The 17,495-nt window shown below is 32.2% G+C and overlaps 1 protein-coding gene across 1 annotated transcript in view; it reads left to right on the forward strand.

Annotated features, from left to right (window-relative positions):
• The window catches only part of LOC129738947 (mitogen-activated protein kinase kinase kinase 7), a 63,610-nt gene extending 49,159 nt beyond the window's left edge, over positions 1–14,451 (forward strand). The window contains exons 6-8 of the mRNA XM_055730278.1: positions 4,142–4,512; positions 4,579–4,689; positions 13,637–14,451. Of these exons, the coding sequence (XP_055586253.1) occupies positions 4,142–4,512; positions 4,579–4,689; positions 13,637–13,951 (797 nt within the window). The 3' untranslated portion in view covers positions 13,952–14,451. The remainder of the gene's footprint in view (positions 1–4,141; positions 4,513–4,578; positions 4,690–13,636) is intronic.
• The last annotated feature ends 3,044 nt before the right edge of the window (positions 14,452–17,495 follow it).

Here is a 17,495-nt window from a genome sequence, read left to right on the forward strand (position 1 = left end):
AAAGTTTTCTCTGTCTGTGACATTCTTCCTCTACTATTCGAATCGATTTGCGGTTTCTAACAAAATCTGTAGCCAAAATTTTTTCTATAATTTCGAATAATCTAAAACGAAAAAGATAAGAAAATATAAAAAATTTTAATATGTATTGGGGAAATAATGGCATTTTGGCCACCTTAAGGAAATACTTTTTTGTTTTTGGAGATGAAGACGTGTTTTGCATTTTAAAATAATTTTTGGAAATGCATATTCCTAAAAAAGGGAAGCTCATTCTGCCTGGGGTGCTCGTTATGCATTATCTCCCCTATATTTAAATGTATAGCAGCTAGTATGCGAATAAATTGAAAGATATACGAAAATTTTAAGGTGAAACATGGAAAGGTTCATGTTTTCTCTCCGTGACAATGATACATATATTTTTAACACAACCTTACCAGAATCAACATTCGGAATCCTTTTTGTATAAAAAAATCAGGTCCTGATCGCTCGTTTTTGCGTTCAAAAGTAGCAAGGACATTCTTCCCTCCCAGTATCTTTATATAATCTGAACACTAAAATACTTACTGAAATTTAGGAATAACATACTTCAGTCGAAAGCTTATAAACCTGCAATATAGTTTAAGGTGAATGTAAAATGTAAATAAGTGAAAATCACGTTTTAAAAAAACGACAGTTTAACCAGTGTCTTGCATAAAAACAATAATCTTTAATTAGTCCGCTTATTCTCACTTAATGTTTGGGGAACTAACAGATGAATAATCTTCATAACAAAAAACTTTCGGACTAATTCACAAGGCAACAAAATTTACATTTTTCGAGATGGATTGAACTTAAATACTGATTTAGACTAATTTGGGGGCGCTGATTCCAACTTTGCAATCAGTTTTTTTTTCTAGCAGCTCTTGTTTCAGAAATAATAGGTAAAAATTCATTTAATCAATTTTTGCACTTTTTTGGCAAAACTATTGAAGATTTTAAAGATTTGGAACTTAAAGATTTCAATTCATTGATCAACTTCCCGAAGATCGCGAGTAATTTTGTCTTTAGAGAAAAAAGTTATAGAAATTTTTCTATTGTTCATTTTTACAGTTTTGAAAAATACGGCAATTTTGGCTAAATTTTCAAGAAATTTTACCCAAATTTAATCTTGAATATTTCTTCAACCATAAGTCCAATCGTTTTGCAGTCTTCAACAAAATCCTTAAATGAATTGAAACCTTTTTTTTAAATACTCGAACACTTTCATCAACGGTGTCAGAAATTGTTATAATGTTATCTGCTCAAATTTCTCAAAATTGAGAAATTTGATTTTTAAAGATATATATTTCTAAATCTATAACATATATAATCTAATTCTGAATCCTTGACTGAATAGAAGATAGTAAATAGAATCAAAACCAGTTTTTGTTTCTCATGTAGGTTTGTTGGTTCATCAGTTATCAATGATAGATTTTACTCAAAATCGATCATTTTCAAAATTTACAAAAAAAAAACGAGCAGACTTAGCGATAGACGTTTGAATGCTAGCACTCATTACACAAGGGAACAGCATTTCTTTAACTGATAAAGTAAGATTTTGTCGTTCTGAATTTAAAACATTTGTCAGATGATGTCTAGTTTTGATGATATAGCGTGTAAAAATTTTGAAATTGATCAGTTTTTGGTAAAATTGTTTTTAAATACTTGATAAACTACTTGAAAACTTAAAGCTAATTTTTCTAAATGAGATACACGCTGATGGATTTATCCATTTTTGTGTATAAAAAGTTTGTCGCAATAAATGAGAACATTTCGATTTGTTGCTTGGCAATAGGCATTCATGAAACTTTTCGTTTTGTTTTCTTTTGACTATGATTAGAGGATGGTCAATTACCTTTAAATAACAAGTAGGTATTGATATAAAATAATCTCAGACTGTTTCGGAATAGATCATTTTCTGTAATCAAAAGCCTTGCCTTAAAGCTAAATGATAACCCGTATAATTGAGGATTATAACCAAACGATTTCTTAAATCGTCAAACGACGATTTGATGAAGCACAATAACACGTTTAGCAAACGGTTGTAGAAATTTTAAAATACATTACCTGAATCATGAATTCCGAAGTAGCGTTATGTAACTGTTAAAAACTGCTAAAACAGTTGTATGGGAAAACTTATCTGCAAACAGTATGGTTATTGTTGCAATTGAAAGCGATAAAACGATTTTATAAAACGTGCTTCGAATGTTTTGCTTACGATAATCAGAACTACAGACTATTTATATCATCTGAAACTTGTTGCGGCTGATGAAAGTGTAGAATGAGCATTGTCACTTGTAATGAAGTTCAATTTCTCCGTCTTTGCTGAGAAGAAGCCGATGGCTGAAGTCTTCTAGAACTTTTCAAGAGCGGTTGATCTGGAAAAATTTTTTGTTTACTCTTGTTTTGAAGAACGTAAATATAGATTAACTTCGCATTGAGATACCGGGATGGATAAATAAAACAAGCATTTTATTCGGCGTACTTGTAAATTAATTGTCTTATACATAGATTCATTCTTATCGATTCTAAAAAAACGTTTATTCACAGTGTGCTTTTATTCGAACCCTAATAATTGAACGAATAACCATTTGCGGTTGTTTTGATATTTGAATGCTAATACAACAAAGTTGTTTTTATTTTTCAAATGAATTTAGCTGTGTTAATTTATATCATTTTGATAGCACGTTTTTCTCAATTTTGAGTGATAATCCTTTCAAAACAGGTTATGCTATCTCAAAAAGAGGTAAAAAAGTTTAAGCGTGTATACGTTCTTCTCGATTGTAAAATCATCTGTCACTTAGTCTTATCATGCCTACATCCAATGTTTCAATAAAACAGTTTTTCAACTTCGCTAAATCGCTAGTTTTAAAAGCGCATTGAGCGCATTAATAAAACTGGTACCAAAGCTCTTATAAAAAAAGGAAAGTAGGTGTTTTATTGAATCTTTTGCAATACATTTAACCTTTTTTACACCACTCTTAAGGTAGTGTTTTATTCAAGTTTTAGCAAAACTTTCAGGGCTCTTTTAAAACACACGATAAATGAAGCATTTCCTATGTTACAATAAAACCGTTTTAAAAATTTAATGCCATCGAAAAGTCTTCATAAAACAATATTAAAACTCCAAAAAGCCAATTGGCTTGATCTGCGTTACTTGGGTTATAGTTTAAAGAATATCAAAGATTCAATTTAGTTTAAATTTTTCTTTAAGATTTCATCAAAATTCCTGTTTGTATTGACAAAAAATATGACTTCAATAACTTTTTATCTCAGAAATCAAAATTACTCACCAACGTCAAAGTTGTTCAGAAGTACCTACATTAGTATATTAGGATTTTAATGTCTTATCCCTTAAATTCTTGTTTGGCGTTCCAAGTAAGATGTTGAAAATGCCGATAAATAATTTCATAAAATATTTTATTTTTATTTTTGCAAAACTATTATATCCTGTGACTCTAAATTTCTGATAAATCTAACATGCTGAGAACATTAGAGTCCTTTACCACGGGGCTTTTCGGATGGGGGAGTGTGGTGAGCCACTACAAAAAAAAAATATAAAAATTTTATGTAGATCAGAACACTTTTAGACTCAACTGGACAGCAGTGTTGTTAGTTTCTTTTCATGAAAAAAAATCTATGTGTAGGCCGCTATAACTATTTTCACGCTACTCCTACCGCTTAGCAGTCTTCGGTAAAGTTGTGGCCTGAGAATTTTCCATTAAACTCCATATGTTGGAAATTCATTTGCATCGCCTGAGAACAAAATATTCAAGAAAAGTCGTGTTATCTTGTAGTGTTACAGAAAAAAAAGTCTGATGGTTATACATATTCCTAAGCGGTGTTTTTTTTTTTTTTGAAACATAAATGTTTCCTATTTCAAAATCTCTAGTTTACCTTTACAACAGATGTTTCTATGGATCTTATTTACTGTTTTAAGTAATGGCCTGACTATTTATAACCTAAAATAATTTCCCATTACAAGATTCTCGATGATTGTTTTCCACATTAAATGGAACCCCATCGAATTTTTTTTATACTTTTCTAGAATATCCATATAGATTAACAAAAAGACATTCCGTTGTACTCCTGATTTCACTAATTTCAATATTTTCTTCTCTTTCAGCAAACAACCAGGGAACGGAACGGCTGGTGGTGACCCGCCGTAACAATGGCCCCCCGATGGACGGTGCCAGTGGCATTCAGACAGGAGGAATTTCCCCCGGAAAAATGAGCTCAGGGGTCAGCTTTGGCCCCAGTCACCATTATGGCACTGGAACAGCCGGCACAGGACCTCCCTCGATGGTAACGGACAGTGGAAGTGCAGGACGAGGACCAACCTCGGCAGGAGCGACTACCTCGGAAGCAGCGCTGGACTACATATCTTTGAACAGTATTCTGGAGGATAACTTGAGGCCACTGACTCCGATCCAGGGCAACCCGAGGTCCGAGCAGATTCACAACGATCACAAACAGCTGGTGCAGGAGTATTGGAAGGTTTGTTATAGAAAAGGAATCAAAATGGTTGGATTGGTTTTTTGAGTATTTTTTTAACCATTTTAGATCCAAACACAAATTGTCAACAGCCAAAAACGACGAGATAATCTGCAAATGAACATGCCTGCCGAGGAGTTGAGGTTAAAGAAGGAATACTTGAAAAAGCTGGAAGAAAAGGTAAGAATTGTTCCGCAATCGTTCAGGTTGAACAAAACATCATTAAAAGTCAGTCGATCGTATTCAAACCACAACCATAATTAATATCAAGCAGTACAACACCTCGGACAAAAATTTCTCCGAATTGTTATGTTTATTCTTGTTATTTAATTGAGTAGAATTGTATGTATTTGGAATCCAAGGGAATTACCTTTATGAACAGTGTTTAGGACGCATCTGCATCTTTTTTTTACAATTTTTTTGGAAAAATGATCAACGTATAGCTTTTAACTTCAGCTTTCTTGGACATTGTGTGAATTTTTATTTTGAGCATTCCGTAGCTGATCTACAATCTTTTTTCGAAGCATATATTTTCGGATTTTTTTTATCACACTTTGAATAATGGAAAACTGAAGTGTTGTAGCTGAATAGTGTCTGAAAAACATATTTGAGTTACATTACAATGTTTCCAAAACTTTAAATTTTGTAAAAAATCGGTTAAGAAACAAGGAGATATAGCGGTCAGGGTTGCTAGCGCACCAGGAACACCGGATATACAGGGAAAGACTTTGGAATTTCAACGCGTCACCGGAAAACCGGGAATTTCAGCACCTCACCGGAAAAATTGCAATGTTTGAAATTTTTTCACGGAATTTCATAAATATTTTTAAAATTATTTGAAAGAGTAGTTTTTGACAGTCTCGATCTAGATTCATCTCATAAACGCTTATTTTGGTTCGTTAGTAAACAAACGAAGTTTGAATCATTTTTTCAACTAATTGTGAAGCAATATGTGATATCTTATTTTTTTCGCTCTCGGCAAGTGTGCTACACTTACAAACATACGAAAAAACTAAACACAAAACTAACTAAAGTCGAACGTTGACAAGAGGGAGTCCAAAGGACTAAACCTTTTTTCTCGCTTAAACTTGACCAAGTTCTCTTTTATTGAGGGTCTGCAACACACAAATGCACTAAAGTGATCTAGAAATGCAACTTTTCAATGATAAAAATCCACTGATTTATAAGAAACCAGTTTCTGCATCAGTTCGAAGTTTTTTTTTCTAGTGAGTTTCAATATGGAACTGTGGATATTTGCTCTTTGGTAACCCAATATCCTTTTGATACCAAAAATTCAATACAAAAGTGGTATTTTCCCTAAATTGCTTGATCTAGTTAGGAAAACGACTCTAGCTCATATATGTTTTACACTCTCACAGGTTTTGTGCTTTAAAAAGCTTGAGATTTGGTGTTTTCTCTCACTTATAGAGGTTTTTCGCTTATTCAGGTTCGACTGTATTAGTTTAGTTTTCGACGTAAAATGATTCAGTGCTCGATATACATATTTCATCAAATTATTATATGCAAAAACCAAATTGGCAGGTTGAATTGGCAATTTAAGCAGAGTTACACATCTTTTTCACCAGAAAAAGATATTGGTTTTTCAATGTTATTTTTCTTGTTGTTGTGTATTCCGTTTGAATTGGCCCGAGGAACGAAGCAAGAGTTCAGTTTTTAATTCTTCCTACGTAAAACTTTTGCTTAAAGTTTTCTACGCTGGAATATATAAATCTTATGTAAAAATTGTATCGAAAAAAGCTCCTGTCGAAATCTAAGGTCTTTTCTTTACCCTGATACGTGTCTAATACACGATTTTCTATATTTTGACGAATATTTAGCCCACATGATAGTTTCAAGATCAATTCAACCGGACTTATTTTGCAAAATTTTGAAATTGTAGAGCAAAACAACGAATAGATGTCATTTTCGTTAGATTCGTTTTAAAAAATCGAGAAAGACTACGTGTTGAAAGACTCCGAAGTATTTGTCATGACCGGTTAACAAGTTTTGGGATCATTTACAACCGGGACAAACTTTGGAATTTCAAAAGGTAAAATCGCTAGCAACCCTGAGCGGTTTTTGTCAGTAGTGTCAAATTGACACTCCCGGAACTCTAACGGGTATAAATTTCAAGGATGTAATCAACGATATACAGATACACTATTCAAAACATCCATTAGCCTAAAGTAAAAGTTAAGGTGGCAGCCAAATGGGTCATGTCGAATTTCGCATACCGACCATCATTCATTCGAGACAATCAGGAAAAATCGAGATTCAAAATCAATCGGGAAAATGCGGGAAAAAGTCGGGAATTCCTTCAAGTAATTGGGAATTTTTGGCTCAGCTGCTTTGTGAATATATTTCAGAGCCTAGCTTGTAGAAATATGAGACGTTTGTATTTCTTTACGGTCTTTAATATGTCAACTCCCGTTTAACTTTCATTTTCTTTTTTGTTTGAGTAACGGAATGTCTTATCTAAAATTCAGAACATAAACTTATTGCACACATAATTGAAATTACAAGTTACACATTTGTGATTAAAATATGAAGGGAAGTCTGCATATGAAGGGAAGTCAGAGATTCGTATTTTACCTTAAAGAGATTTCTTGAATCGACGCTTTAAATATTGAAACCTTCAATAAATACGTAGCATCGTTACGAGTTTTGGGGCTTATTTTCTAATTTATGCTACAGTTTAATGTTTTGAACCTCTAGTAAACTTTTTAACGAATACAGACCCCGTTCGTTTTCGGCAATATTCGATTTTGGCAACATTCGGTTTTTTTAACGACATTACTTTATCGTTTCCGCTATAACAAAACAAATATATTTTAGACAAACACCAGAAATACGTTTTCACGTCTTTAAAAGGTGATGAAATACGACAACAAAAACAAATATTTAAGAAAAATTTAGTACTCAAAAACGACAAAAAAGATGGATTTGATTTGATACGAAAAAAGTTTTCGTATCAAATGCTTACTTTAGAAAATTGCTCCTAAAACTAAGAGGTGAGCAAAACCGTTTCATAGATGGTTAAAATCTTTGAATTTGTTTAAAAGTCCGGTAGATCAAACTTAGTTGATTTGGGCATAAAATAAGCTTTTTTTTTAAAAGAAAGTCTTCTAGTTCTTTAAAAAAAAATTCTATACTCAAATCAAACAAGTTCAAACTATTCCTCAAATTCAAAGAATTTAACCTTAAATAAAAATAAATCAAATTTAAAAAAAAGTTAGTGATAAAAATCATCAGATTTTTGGATCAAATTTTCTCGATGCACACTAGAACCAAATTAATGATTTTAGTTTAAAATTGACTTAAAAAACTGCAATAATATTACATTGTGAACCAAATACGAGATATTTTATGTTTTCGCTAGCCGTTTGAATGCTCTATTAAAAAGCATAATTAAAATGAGATAAATCTAATAATGAAACCTTATTCTACAAAATGGAACACAACACTTCCCGTTACTCAAATATCTATATTAATATGCAGAGTTTTGTCTATTGCGTTCTGAAACATAAAATGCCAAATTTTGGTGCCCTTAATGTGTGGAAAATGTCAAACAATGCACTGGAAAAATATAGAAATTTGTGCAAGATTTTTAGGTGAATATTTTTCTTATTTTTTTTTTAACACATTAAGAACCGTCAAGAAATCTACGACGAGAAACACCGAAATTCGGCATTGTATATCTCAGAAACTCCTGGAATTGTTTAAGTAACAGAAAATGTTATGATCAATTTTGTTGAATAAAGTTTAACACTTAAATTCAGTCTATTCGAGTTATATTTCGAAGTGCAGCACAATAAAAAATTGCGCTTTGAATTTGTATTCGAATTTCTATACGATTTATAAAGTATTGAAAAAATACGATTTTCGAATCTTATTCCAGATCAGAATCTTATGAACCAAGCTATAGAGGCCTCATTCATGAATCTATGATTTAAGTCCTGTAGTTCAGGTTTAATTTAAATTCACTATTTAAATTACTTATTTATGGTCTGTATTGTAAATCAGATTAAAATATAAATTTACAAAGATCTGAATCTTACTTTTCAATTTTGGATTGCCATTTTGAAGCTTTAAATTATTGAATTTTGTGTAAGAATGAAGTTCAAGAACTTCGAGTTTCAATATAAAACAAAATTTATTTTTTTTTAATATTCAGAAAACTTTTATCAAAATATTGAAAATACATTTGATCTCGAAAAACATTATTCAAATTTGTATGAAATTCAGAACCAAATTTGAACTAGGATTTCATAGCAGCTTTTCATTTCTAATTTCTTATGATTATTTGAACTGAAAATCAAGAATCCTGAACAGGATACAGAGTCCGAAATACGAAAATAGGAATACAATTTTGATTATGGGAATTATGGAATCAGAACCTCCGAAATGGGTTTGATTTAACGCGAAATTTAATATTCAGCCCTAAATTTCGATGACAAACTGAGAAAATTTTAAAAAAGTGTAGCAGAATTTTGTACTTTGGATGGGTGTTTGAGTTTTTGGCATTAATTTTAAGACTGGATTGTTACTCTTGATTAACCTTACTCTATTATCATAATTAGGTTCTGAATTCGAAATTTTTTAAGTGTAGAGTAGAAATCTCGCTTGCTATTTTGGATCCTCATGGGGGGGGGGGTGTAACCCACAACCCCCCCCCCCCATCCTCCCGTTCCTACGGCCATGCTCTAAGCACAGAAATCCATGAACCAAAATTCTTCAAAAAGCAATAAATATCAGATGGTAAATTTCTTATTTTCTCTTACATCATGAATGCTTTAAAAAAACAAACTGTGCATTTTATAATTTTGCTTAGGCTAATCTCAAAAATGCTATGTGTTTGGGTTTTGTCAAAAACTTGGTTTTAATTAATCACTTATAAAAAGTAGAAAACCTTTGAATAGAGCATTTGAGACTGTTTTTTTTTTGTTTTTGAGAATCGGGAATTTCGTAAGACCATGCGGGCAATGCCACCCTAATTTTGTAGATTGGCCCATAAAACTGATCTGTGCAAAGCTCCACCTCAATCGGACTTAATTTAGGGGTGCCACAATGCGCTCAAATTTTCAATTTTTTTAACCTCAAAAATCACCTAGAGGGGGGACCGAAGAAAATCGAAAAATCTTAATTTTAATATTGATGCCGGTGTTTTATGCATTTATAAGTCAATTTAACGTCATAATTGTAGATTTGATTTTCCCGTTTCCTTTTGGTCCCCCCTTTAGTGATTTTGAAATTTAAAAACGATTTCCGACTGAAATTTGTTTTTCGAGTTTAAACCAGATTTTATGCGTTTTCAAGTCATTTGATATGAAAATTAAAATTTTTATTTTTCTGGTTTCCTTCGTTGATTTTTGAGGGTCAGAAAACCAGAATTTTCAGCGCTTTGAGGTACCCCTAAATCAAGTCAGATTGTGCTGAAATTTCCGATTGAACTGAAAGAAATGTATATGTTCGGTTTTAAAAATTCGATCATAAAAGTTTTCCTCCATCCCCCCATCCATTGCCACCCTTGTAAAGGTTGATTAGTTTGGAAAACATATTTTGAGCGCCGGTAATAAGGAGTGTATTCGAAAAAAAAAATGCAACACTTTGTTTTGTAAATAACTTTTGAATGAATAAATGGAAATAGATGAACTTTTCAGCGAAGCTACCTGGTAAAGCTTTGTTTATTTGTGCAAATTTTTGTGATGTTCTTTCAAGTGGTTTTTGAGATATCGTCCAATGAAAAAGTTTTTCGACTATAATTTATGGGCAACACGTGCGCCATCTATAAAACATACTAAGAACCAACCTTTTTTTCAAATCATTTCTAATTTTTTTTTTGTTTTCTGAAGCTTGACCTTCAAAACAATGCAAAATTTTGGATTTGGTCGAAGTTATAACGAATTTAGCCGATTGTCCTCTTTCGGTACAAAAACAACATATTTAACTTTTTATTACTCAATCATAGTTTGTGCGTAATGGAACGATTCCAGACTCAACTTAAACAGATTATACACTTTTTGGGACCCATTGATGTGCTTTGCAGGGGAAGCAGTCGCATTTGGAGGAAGTTTTCTTTGTATATTCATTCATCATGTAAATCGTTATGAAACACTGAGTGATTTGCAGTTTCTTCAAATCGTAAGCCTCCTCAAAAATTTTCAAATATTTTTCCTTGTTGATCTCCAGAAAATACAGGCGAAACTTGTCAACGATAAGTTTATGATTTGAAACCCGCCAGGTGACCGCTAAATAGTTCGTTTTGCTGCTCATTACACAATTTTTCAAAATATCTCCTCACTAGCAGCCCAAATACTTTGTACACGATTTGACCACCGTATTTTGTTTATTTTACCGGTGGGCAGCTTTTCTACCTTGTAGAAATGAAGTAAGGCCTAATAATTAGTGAGCTAAACGAACCTGTCAGAAAAATTTGACTTTTTTTTATCACTTCCTCTATTTACATTTTCAGGTTGAGCTTGAAAAACTTCTCACATTTCTCAACTTCATATAATCAATTATCTTCACTTTTATTCCAATTTTAGCTCACTTTTGGATCCTCTAGGACTTCTTGAACGATTGTCTATGTGAATTTCGGTCCAATAGTTGATTTCCAGCTGTTTTCGGGTCTCCGCCTGGGACTTTCCTGGATTTTTCTCGATTCTGCCAAAAAAAAAATTGTCAACGAACTTCAGTATAGGGCAATATCTCAAAAACCACTTGACAGATTGTCACCAAATTTTAAACTTACATTTAGTAGCCATTTTTCACCTTGACAAATCAAATGCAATTTAACGGTTTCCCTTGAAAAAATAATGATGGTTCTCCGTTTCTCATAGAAAATGTTTCTTTCCGATTAAAATATCGCAATTGCTAAACGTAATTTTTATTCCAGTTATCGTCCAAAAATGGGCAATATTTTTTTTTAAATTCGTGCAAATTTGGTTTGCACACAAGCATTAATGAATCATTGAAATCATCTTATATTTTACAAACTCGGAACAAATCGAAAAAAAACACATGGTATTCGAGCACATTTTATAAAATTTATTAAGATGGTAAAAATTCTGATTTTTTTTTTAAATATGTCTCCCCCTTATTCTGCGCCGCGCGTGAGGTGACGAGTGTCGAGTCGAGTCGGAGTCACGTGAGTCTTGTCACCTTATTCCCGAAGCCGATGTGACAGAGGTTCATCCCAGCTGACTACTAGATTAGGATAAGAACTCAAAAAGTTCATTCTAAAAGACGTTTCTCACCTAAAGCGACCACTGGAATCGGGTGACTAGGATGATTCGACTATAGTCACCTCACGCGCGGCGCAGAATAAGAGGGAAACCAATTCATCATTACATTTATATTACATTATTACACTAAATAAGGCGTTCAGGTCAATAATGAACTGTTCAGAGCCCTATAGTTTACTAATCACTAAAATTAATTTATTCTACTTAAATTTGATGAGCGCAATCAAGTATTTTTATGTAGGAGAACATCCTGTAGTGTCAATTTTTTTTTAAACTATCCTAAACTATCCTAAAATTAAACTTATTATAGAGAGAACGAATCTCTCTCTGAAGTTGGAGATATTGTTGTTGGCCATCTCTTCGATCGATTCAATGCCTGCAATCCGATGAAGATCTTCGGTGCTGTGCCAAGGTGGAAGCCGCAAAATCATTTTCAGAACCTTGTTCTGAATCCTCTGGATGGCTTTTTTCCTCGTCGCGCAGCAGCTAGACCAAATCGGTACTGCATACATTATCGCTGGTCGGAACACCTGTTTGTAGATTAGCATTTTATTTCTCTCACAGTCGAGATTTCCTGTTTATGAGAAAATAAAGAGATTTAGTGTATTTATGACATTTTGATTGAATATCTTCAATGTAATTTTTAAAAGTGAGATCCCGATCAAGTGTAAGTCCCAAGTACTTCACGTGATCAGACCATTCTAATGAAACCCCATTAAAAGTTATGGAATGATTTTCATTAGGTTTTAAAATATTTGCTCTTGGCTTATGGGGAAATATAATAAGATGAGCGTTAGGAGAAATTTTCCACATTTCCAAGTACATAATTCGAAAAGGAATTTAAATTTTGTTGCAATCTACTGCGTACCACCCGTGAATTTCGACCTTTGGCTGAAAGCAAAGTAACATCAGCAAATAATCTTCTACCTTTTTCTTCTGGTACATCAGGAAGTTCAGAAGTAAAAATATTGTATAAAATTGGCCCAAGTATACTACCCTGAGGGACACCAGCTCTAATGGGTGTCCTTTCTGAGCATGAATTTTGATAGCTTACTTGTAAGGTTCTGCTCGTCAAGTAATTTTGAATAATTTTGGTGAGATATACAGGAAAATCAAATCGAGCTAATTTAGCTACAATACCTTTGTGCCAAACACTGTCAAAAGTTTTTTTAATATCAACAAGAGCAACACCAGTTGAATAACCTTCAGATTTGCTAGCGTTAATCATTTTAGTTACACTCAAAAGTTGATGTGTAGTAGAATGTCCATGACGAAAACCAAATTGTTCATCAGGGAAAATAGAATTCTGATTAATGTGAATCATCATTCTATTCAAAATAAAATCTCTCAAATAGTTTACTTAAAGAAGGAAGCCAACTAATTGGCTCTGAAGCACTTTTTCCAGGTTTCAAAATTGAAGTTGGGAAAACAAGCCAAGTGAAAACATTTATTGAAGAATTTAACTAAAAAAATTAAAGTGCTCTTAGGCAACTTTTTAATAAGAATATAGAAAATCCCATCTTCCCCCGGAGCTTTCATATTTTTTACATTTTTTGAAAATCAATTTAAGTTCATCAATATTTGTCTTACAAAAATTTTCAAATACCTTTTGCTTAGAAAGAATCATCAAATTCAAGGGAAATTTGAGCATCAATTGGACTATCAAAGTTCAAATTATAATCATGAGCAGACTCAAATTGTTGGCCTTATTTTTGAGCTTTTTCTGCATTAATTAAATGAAGTCTATCCTCATCTTGCATAAATTTGTCTGATTAATATACCTTAAAGTGGGATGATATGTATCAGTATGTTAAAAAAACAACACTTCTCATGTAATCCATGTTATTAACAAACAACCCTTCCAACTCTCTTTCCCATTGCAGGAAGCACTTCTCCAGTTCAAAGCCAGCCTTCAGAAGCAGTTGGACGAACGAAACCGGCTAGCAGCAGCAGCAACCAACACCCATCAACAGCATCGAGCTCCGTCAACTTCATCACCTCAAATCCAGCGCAGCCAACTTCAACAATCGGCTTCACCTTCCCCAGCAACACCGTCAGCAGCGGCACCATCAGCATCAGGAACACCCGGTCAACTCAACCCAAACCTCCTGAGGCAGGACTCCACCGGAGAATCCGGATGGGTAATCATCAGCCCGGAAGACGGACCTTGTGGCGTTGGAGGGGGTGGAACCAGCTGAATGACTCCTCAGAGTCTCAAGTCGGGACCAACCGACCTAAAATGTGATGCTACAATAGAACAACTTCTTAAGCCGAGTTTACTTAGTTATATCTGGGCGGAGTTTCCCGTTCCAGATTACCGCGGGTCCAAGTGCCAAAAAACTGTATCAGAGTCAAAGTGTTTTTTGTTTGTTATGCTAGGTTAGGAATAGTTTTGTTTTGTCTTAAATTATCCTTTCTCTGTTTGGGGATATTTCTACAGGGACAGCATTATGGTGGACATTTCTGTCCGATCTGTGATGAAAACGAAAATAAGAAAAGCGGATACATGTAGCTTGCCTTGAATGTGTATTTGTATCGTAGTCATTTATTATTACCTACCTTTTATTAGATACTTGTACACTTTTATCAGAACGATAGGTCCATAGTTGATAATTAATTGATGCCTAGTGATTAGATCTTGTATTTTTACTATCCGAAACGATCGATAGGAAACTTAAGAGAAATAAAATATAAAGTAACGAAGATATAGTTAAAATGTATTGACTTTTTTTGTTACGAAAGAAATTTATGAATTTGTTATTAAAATAAAAAGATAAAATAAAATTCCTTTTAGATTTTGAGATGCTAATTTCAGGTTATCTCTAAAACTCAACTAAAGCTCAAAATTCTTTAAAAAAAAGTTTTATAAAAATTTCAATTTTTCAGTTAGAAGTTTTTTTTTAATTAAGTCGGAAGAGTTGCAATACTTTAAATATACATTACAAATTATACATATCGTACCAAAATCAATCTTTCGTTCACATAAAAGTAGATAATACCGTCAACTGGAGCATTATGCAACAATTTTCGTACACTAGCCACGGTAGGAGATGGGATGAATCATCCAATAGGATGAAAATCCCTGAGAAAAAGAAACAATTTTCAACTTCAATGACTTCTATAAACTTAATGTCCACGAAAATCATACCGCTTGTCCATCAAAAGTTTTAAGGTTGATGATTCACGTAGTCAGAAAAATTATTGGTTTCGCCAGTCATTTTTAAATTAACAAAACATGCGATTTTCACCCTACTAAGAGAACGAGGCTGCAAAAAATCTTTGTTTTTAATTAAAAATCAAATGAATACGTTTGAAAATTTATAGTTGTTGACATATTTGTGATGTCATGACGCATAAAACACCTATTGCCGTATTTTTAGTTTCAAGGTTGCTAATTCAAAAGTTATTCCCGGTTTTATCCCGCTTCTAAATGATGATTTTCCCAGTAATTATCATATTCGTTTTTGAATGTAAAACCATGACAATTAAAAAAAAATTAAACCCTAAAATTTCTAACAATTGTTTCCCAAAACTATGCACCGGTATGAAATTTTGACGAATGCTTCGACTTCTCAAAAGACGTAGCCTTTTCGCATAAAATTGTCAGGAACCTAACCAAATTGGCATCTATTCTTTTTTTTTGCTCCGCGATTTAAACAATTTTGAAAATAAAAGTCCAATCAACTTGTTTTTGAAATTTTAATTGTTTTGTGATTCTTCAGTTTTTATAGTTTTTTTATACAGTAGGTATAAGCCATTTCAAATAAAGAATTTACAAAAAAAAAAAAAAAATAGAAATTGTACAGAGTTGTTTGTTTACAAAGCTCAAAGTCATCAGATTGCAAGAAAATATTAAGCTATTTTACAAGTGAATTTTCGTACAAACCTGAAGACACGTTTTAGAAAATAAAATATTTTTGTTTATACTAAACAGTGAATAACATTAGTGCCCTAGTTATTTGAGCTAAAGATTCGAGAAAATAAAGAAAATCGTGGATAAGACTAGACTGAAATATAATCGTTTGAATGTAAGATATTGGAGACCCTAGAAATCGACAGGGGCTTGTTTTCGAAACAATTTTTACATCAGACATACCAGGGCCGTAGGAAGAAACGAATCATGGGGGGTTTTGATGACTGATTTTTTTTCTATGATATTTTTGCAAAACATGAACACGTTATAAAATATTTTCTGTTCTTTTTGACTTTTCATTTTAAGGTTTTTTTACATTGTTAGTTTTTCCTATTAAATAGTAACTTTTGAAATATGTCCTAAAATCTTAAAAATTGTAAGCTTTACAAATTTACAAGCCTTTGTAATAAAATATAGATTACTATCATTGATGGCAAAATCTTTTAACTGGCTCAAGAGTCGGGTAAATTGATGGATTTGATTTGAACATACATAGAATCAGTTTTTCAAGAAAGCTTTCAATTTGTTTAAAAAAAAAAAATTCCACGCTCAAAACTAATTAACTAAATTGACTAAATTCTTGAGCAAATTCAAAGATTTTAACAAGCGGTGGTAATAAATCAAATTTACAAAAGTATAAGTAACATACATATTGAAATTTTGCGGCTTAAATATGATTCTAACAAATTTTAGAAGAGCCAAATTTTATGGCATTTGAAAAAAAATGCATTATTAATAATGTAAAAGAATACACCAAGAAGATATGGAATTTCCTGCAGATTTTTTTTTACGTAAAAATTTCATGTTTCTTTACAAGCATATATTTTGCAATAAATATCAATTCCATAATTAAAATTTGTGGGATGATTTTTTAAAAATAAATCGGTAATTCTACTTTATATGTGCGAAATTCAGCTCAATTGTTTATACAAATTCGGAATATTTATGAATCTAAACTTTGAAAAAATAGTCAAAATTTGAATTTTGAATTTGTTTCCGCATTTCAATACGATTTTTGCAATTCTATTTCAGGATTTTAAATATGAACCAAGGAGTGAATATAATTTCATGAATCTAATCTATAGCTAATTTGGATTCTGATATATCTGTTGAATCTATTTTTTTTTTCAATCTGACTTGTGAATGTGAATTTTGTTTGAATATGAGTTTCGAATGATGAATCTGATTCTGAGGTTTCAATTCTGGATTATTATTTGTTTTAAAGTTTAGAAAATTATTATATTAATCTTGTAAATGCATATGAGATTAGAATTTCTTGAACAAGTTTTCTATGAAGTTGCAAATCCAAATTTGAATTAGGGTTTCAAAACAGCTTTTCATTTTTAATTTCAAATAATGATAAGAACTGAAATCAAGAACCCTTAATTGAGTGTAGAATTTAAAATATGAAAATAAAAAAAATTGATTTTAATAATATGGAATCAGAATTTTCGTAGGGAGCAAATTTTGAAAAACTATGGCAGAATTCTGAACCTTTTGCTTAAAGTAATTTAAATTTTTTTGCATAAAATAATTTAAAGAAACGTGTAAATCGAACACTGAATCATTCGACGCCGAAAAATGAAACTGATAGTTTCATTATTAGATTTATAACATTTGAGTTGTGCTTAGAAGTGTAGCACACTTGCGGAGAGCGGAAAAACGAGATATCTGATCTGGTATTTGGTCCACAATATCGAGATTCGTAACGGCCAAAACTACTCTTTAATTAAGAAATTGATTTAAAAATATTCATGAGAATCTATTAAAAACATGATAGTATTCCCGGTGATTTGCCGGTTTTCCCCGGTTTCCCGGTGATGCGATGA

The sequence above is a fragment of the Uranotaenia lowii genome, chromosome 1 (genome assembly GCF_029784155.1).
Source record: "Uranotaenia lowii strain MFRU-FL chromosome 1, ASM2978415v1, whole genome shotgun sequence".
NCBI lineage: Eukaryota > Metazoa > Arthropoda > Insecta > Diptera > Culicidae > Uranotaenia > Uranotaenia lowii.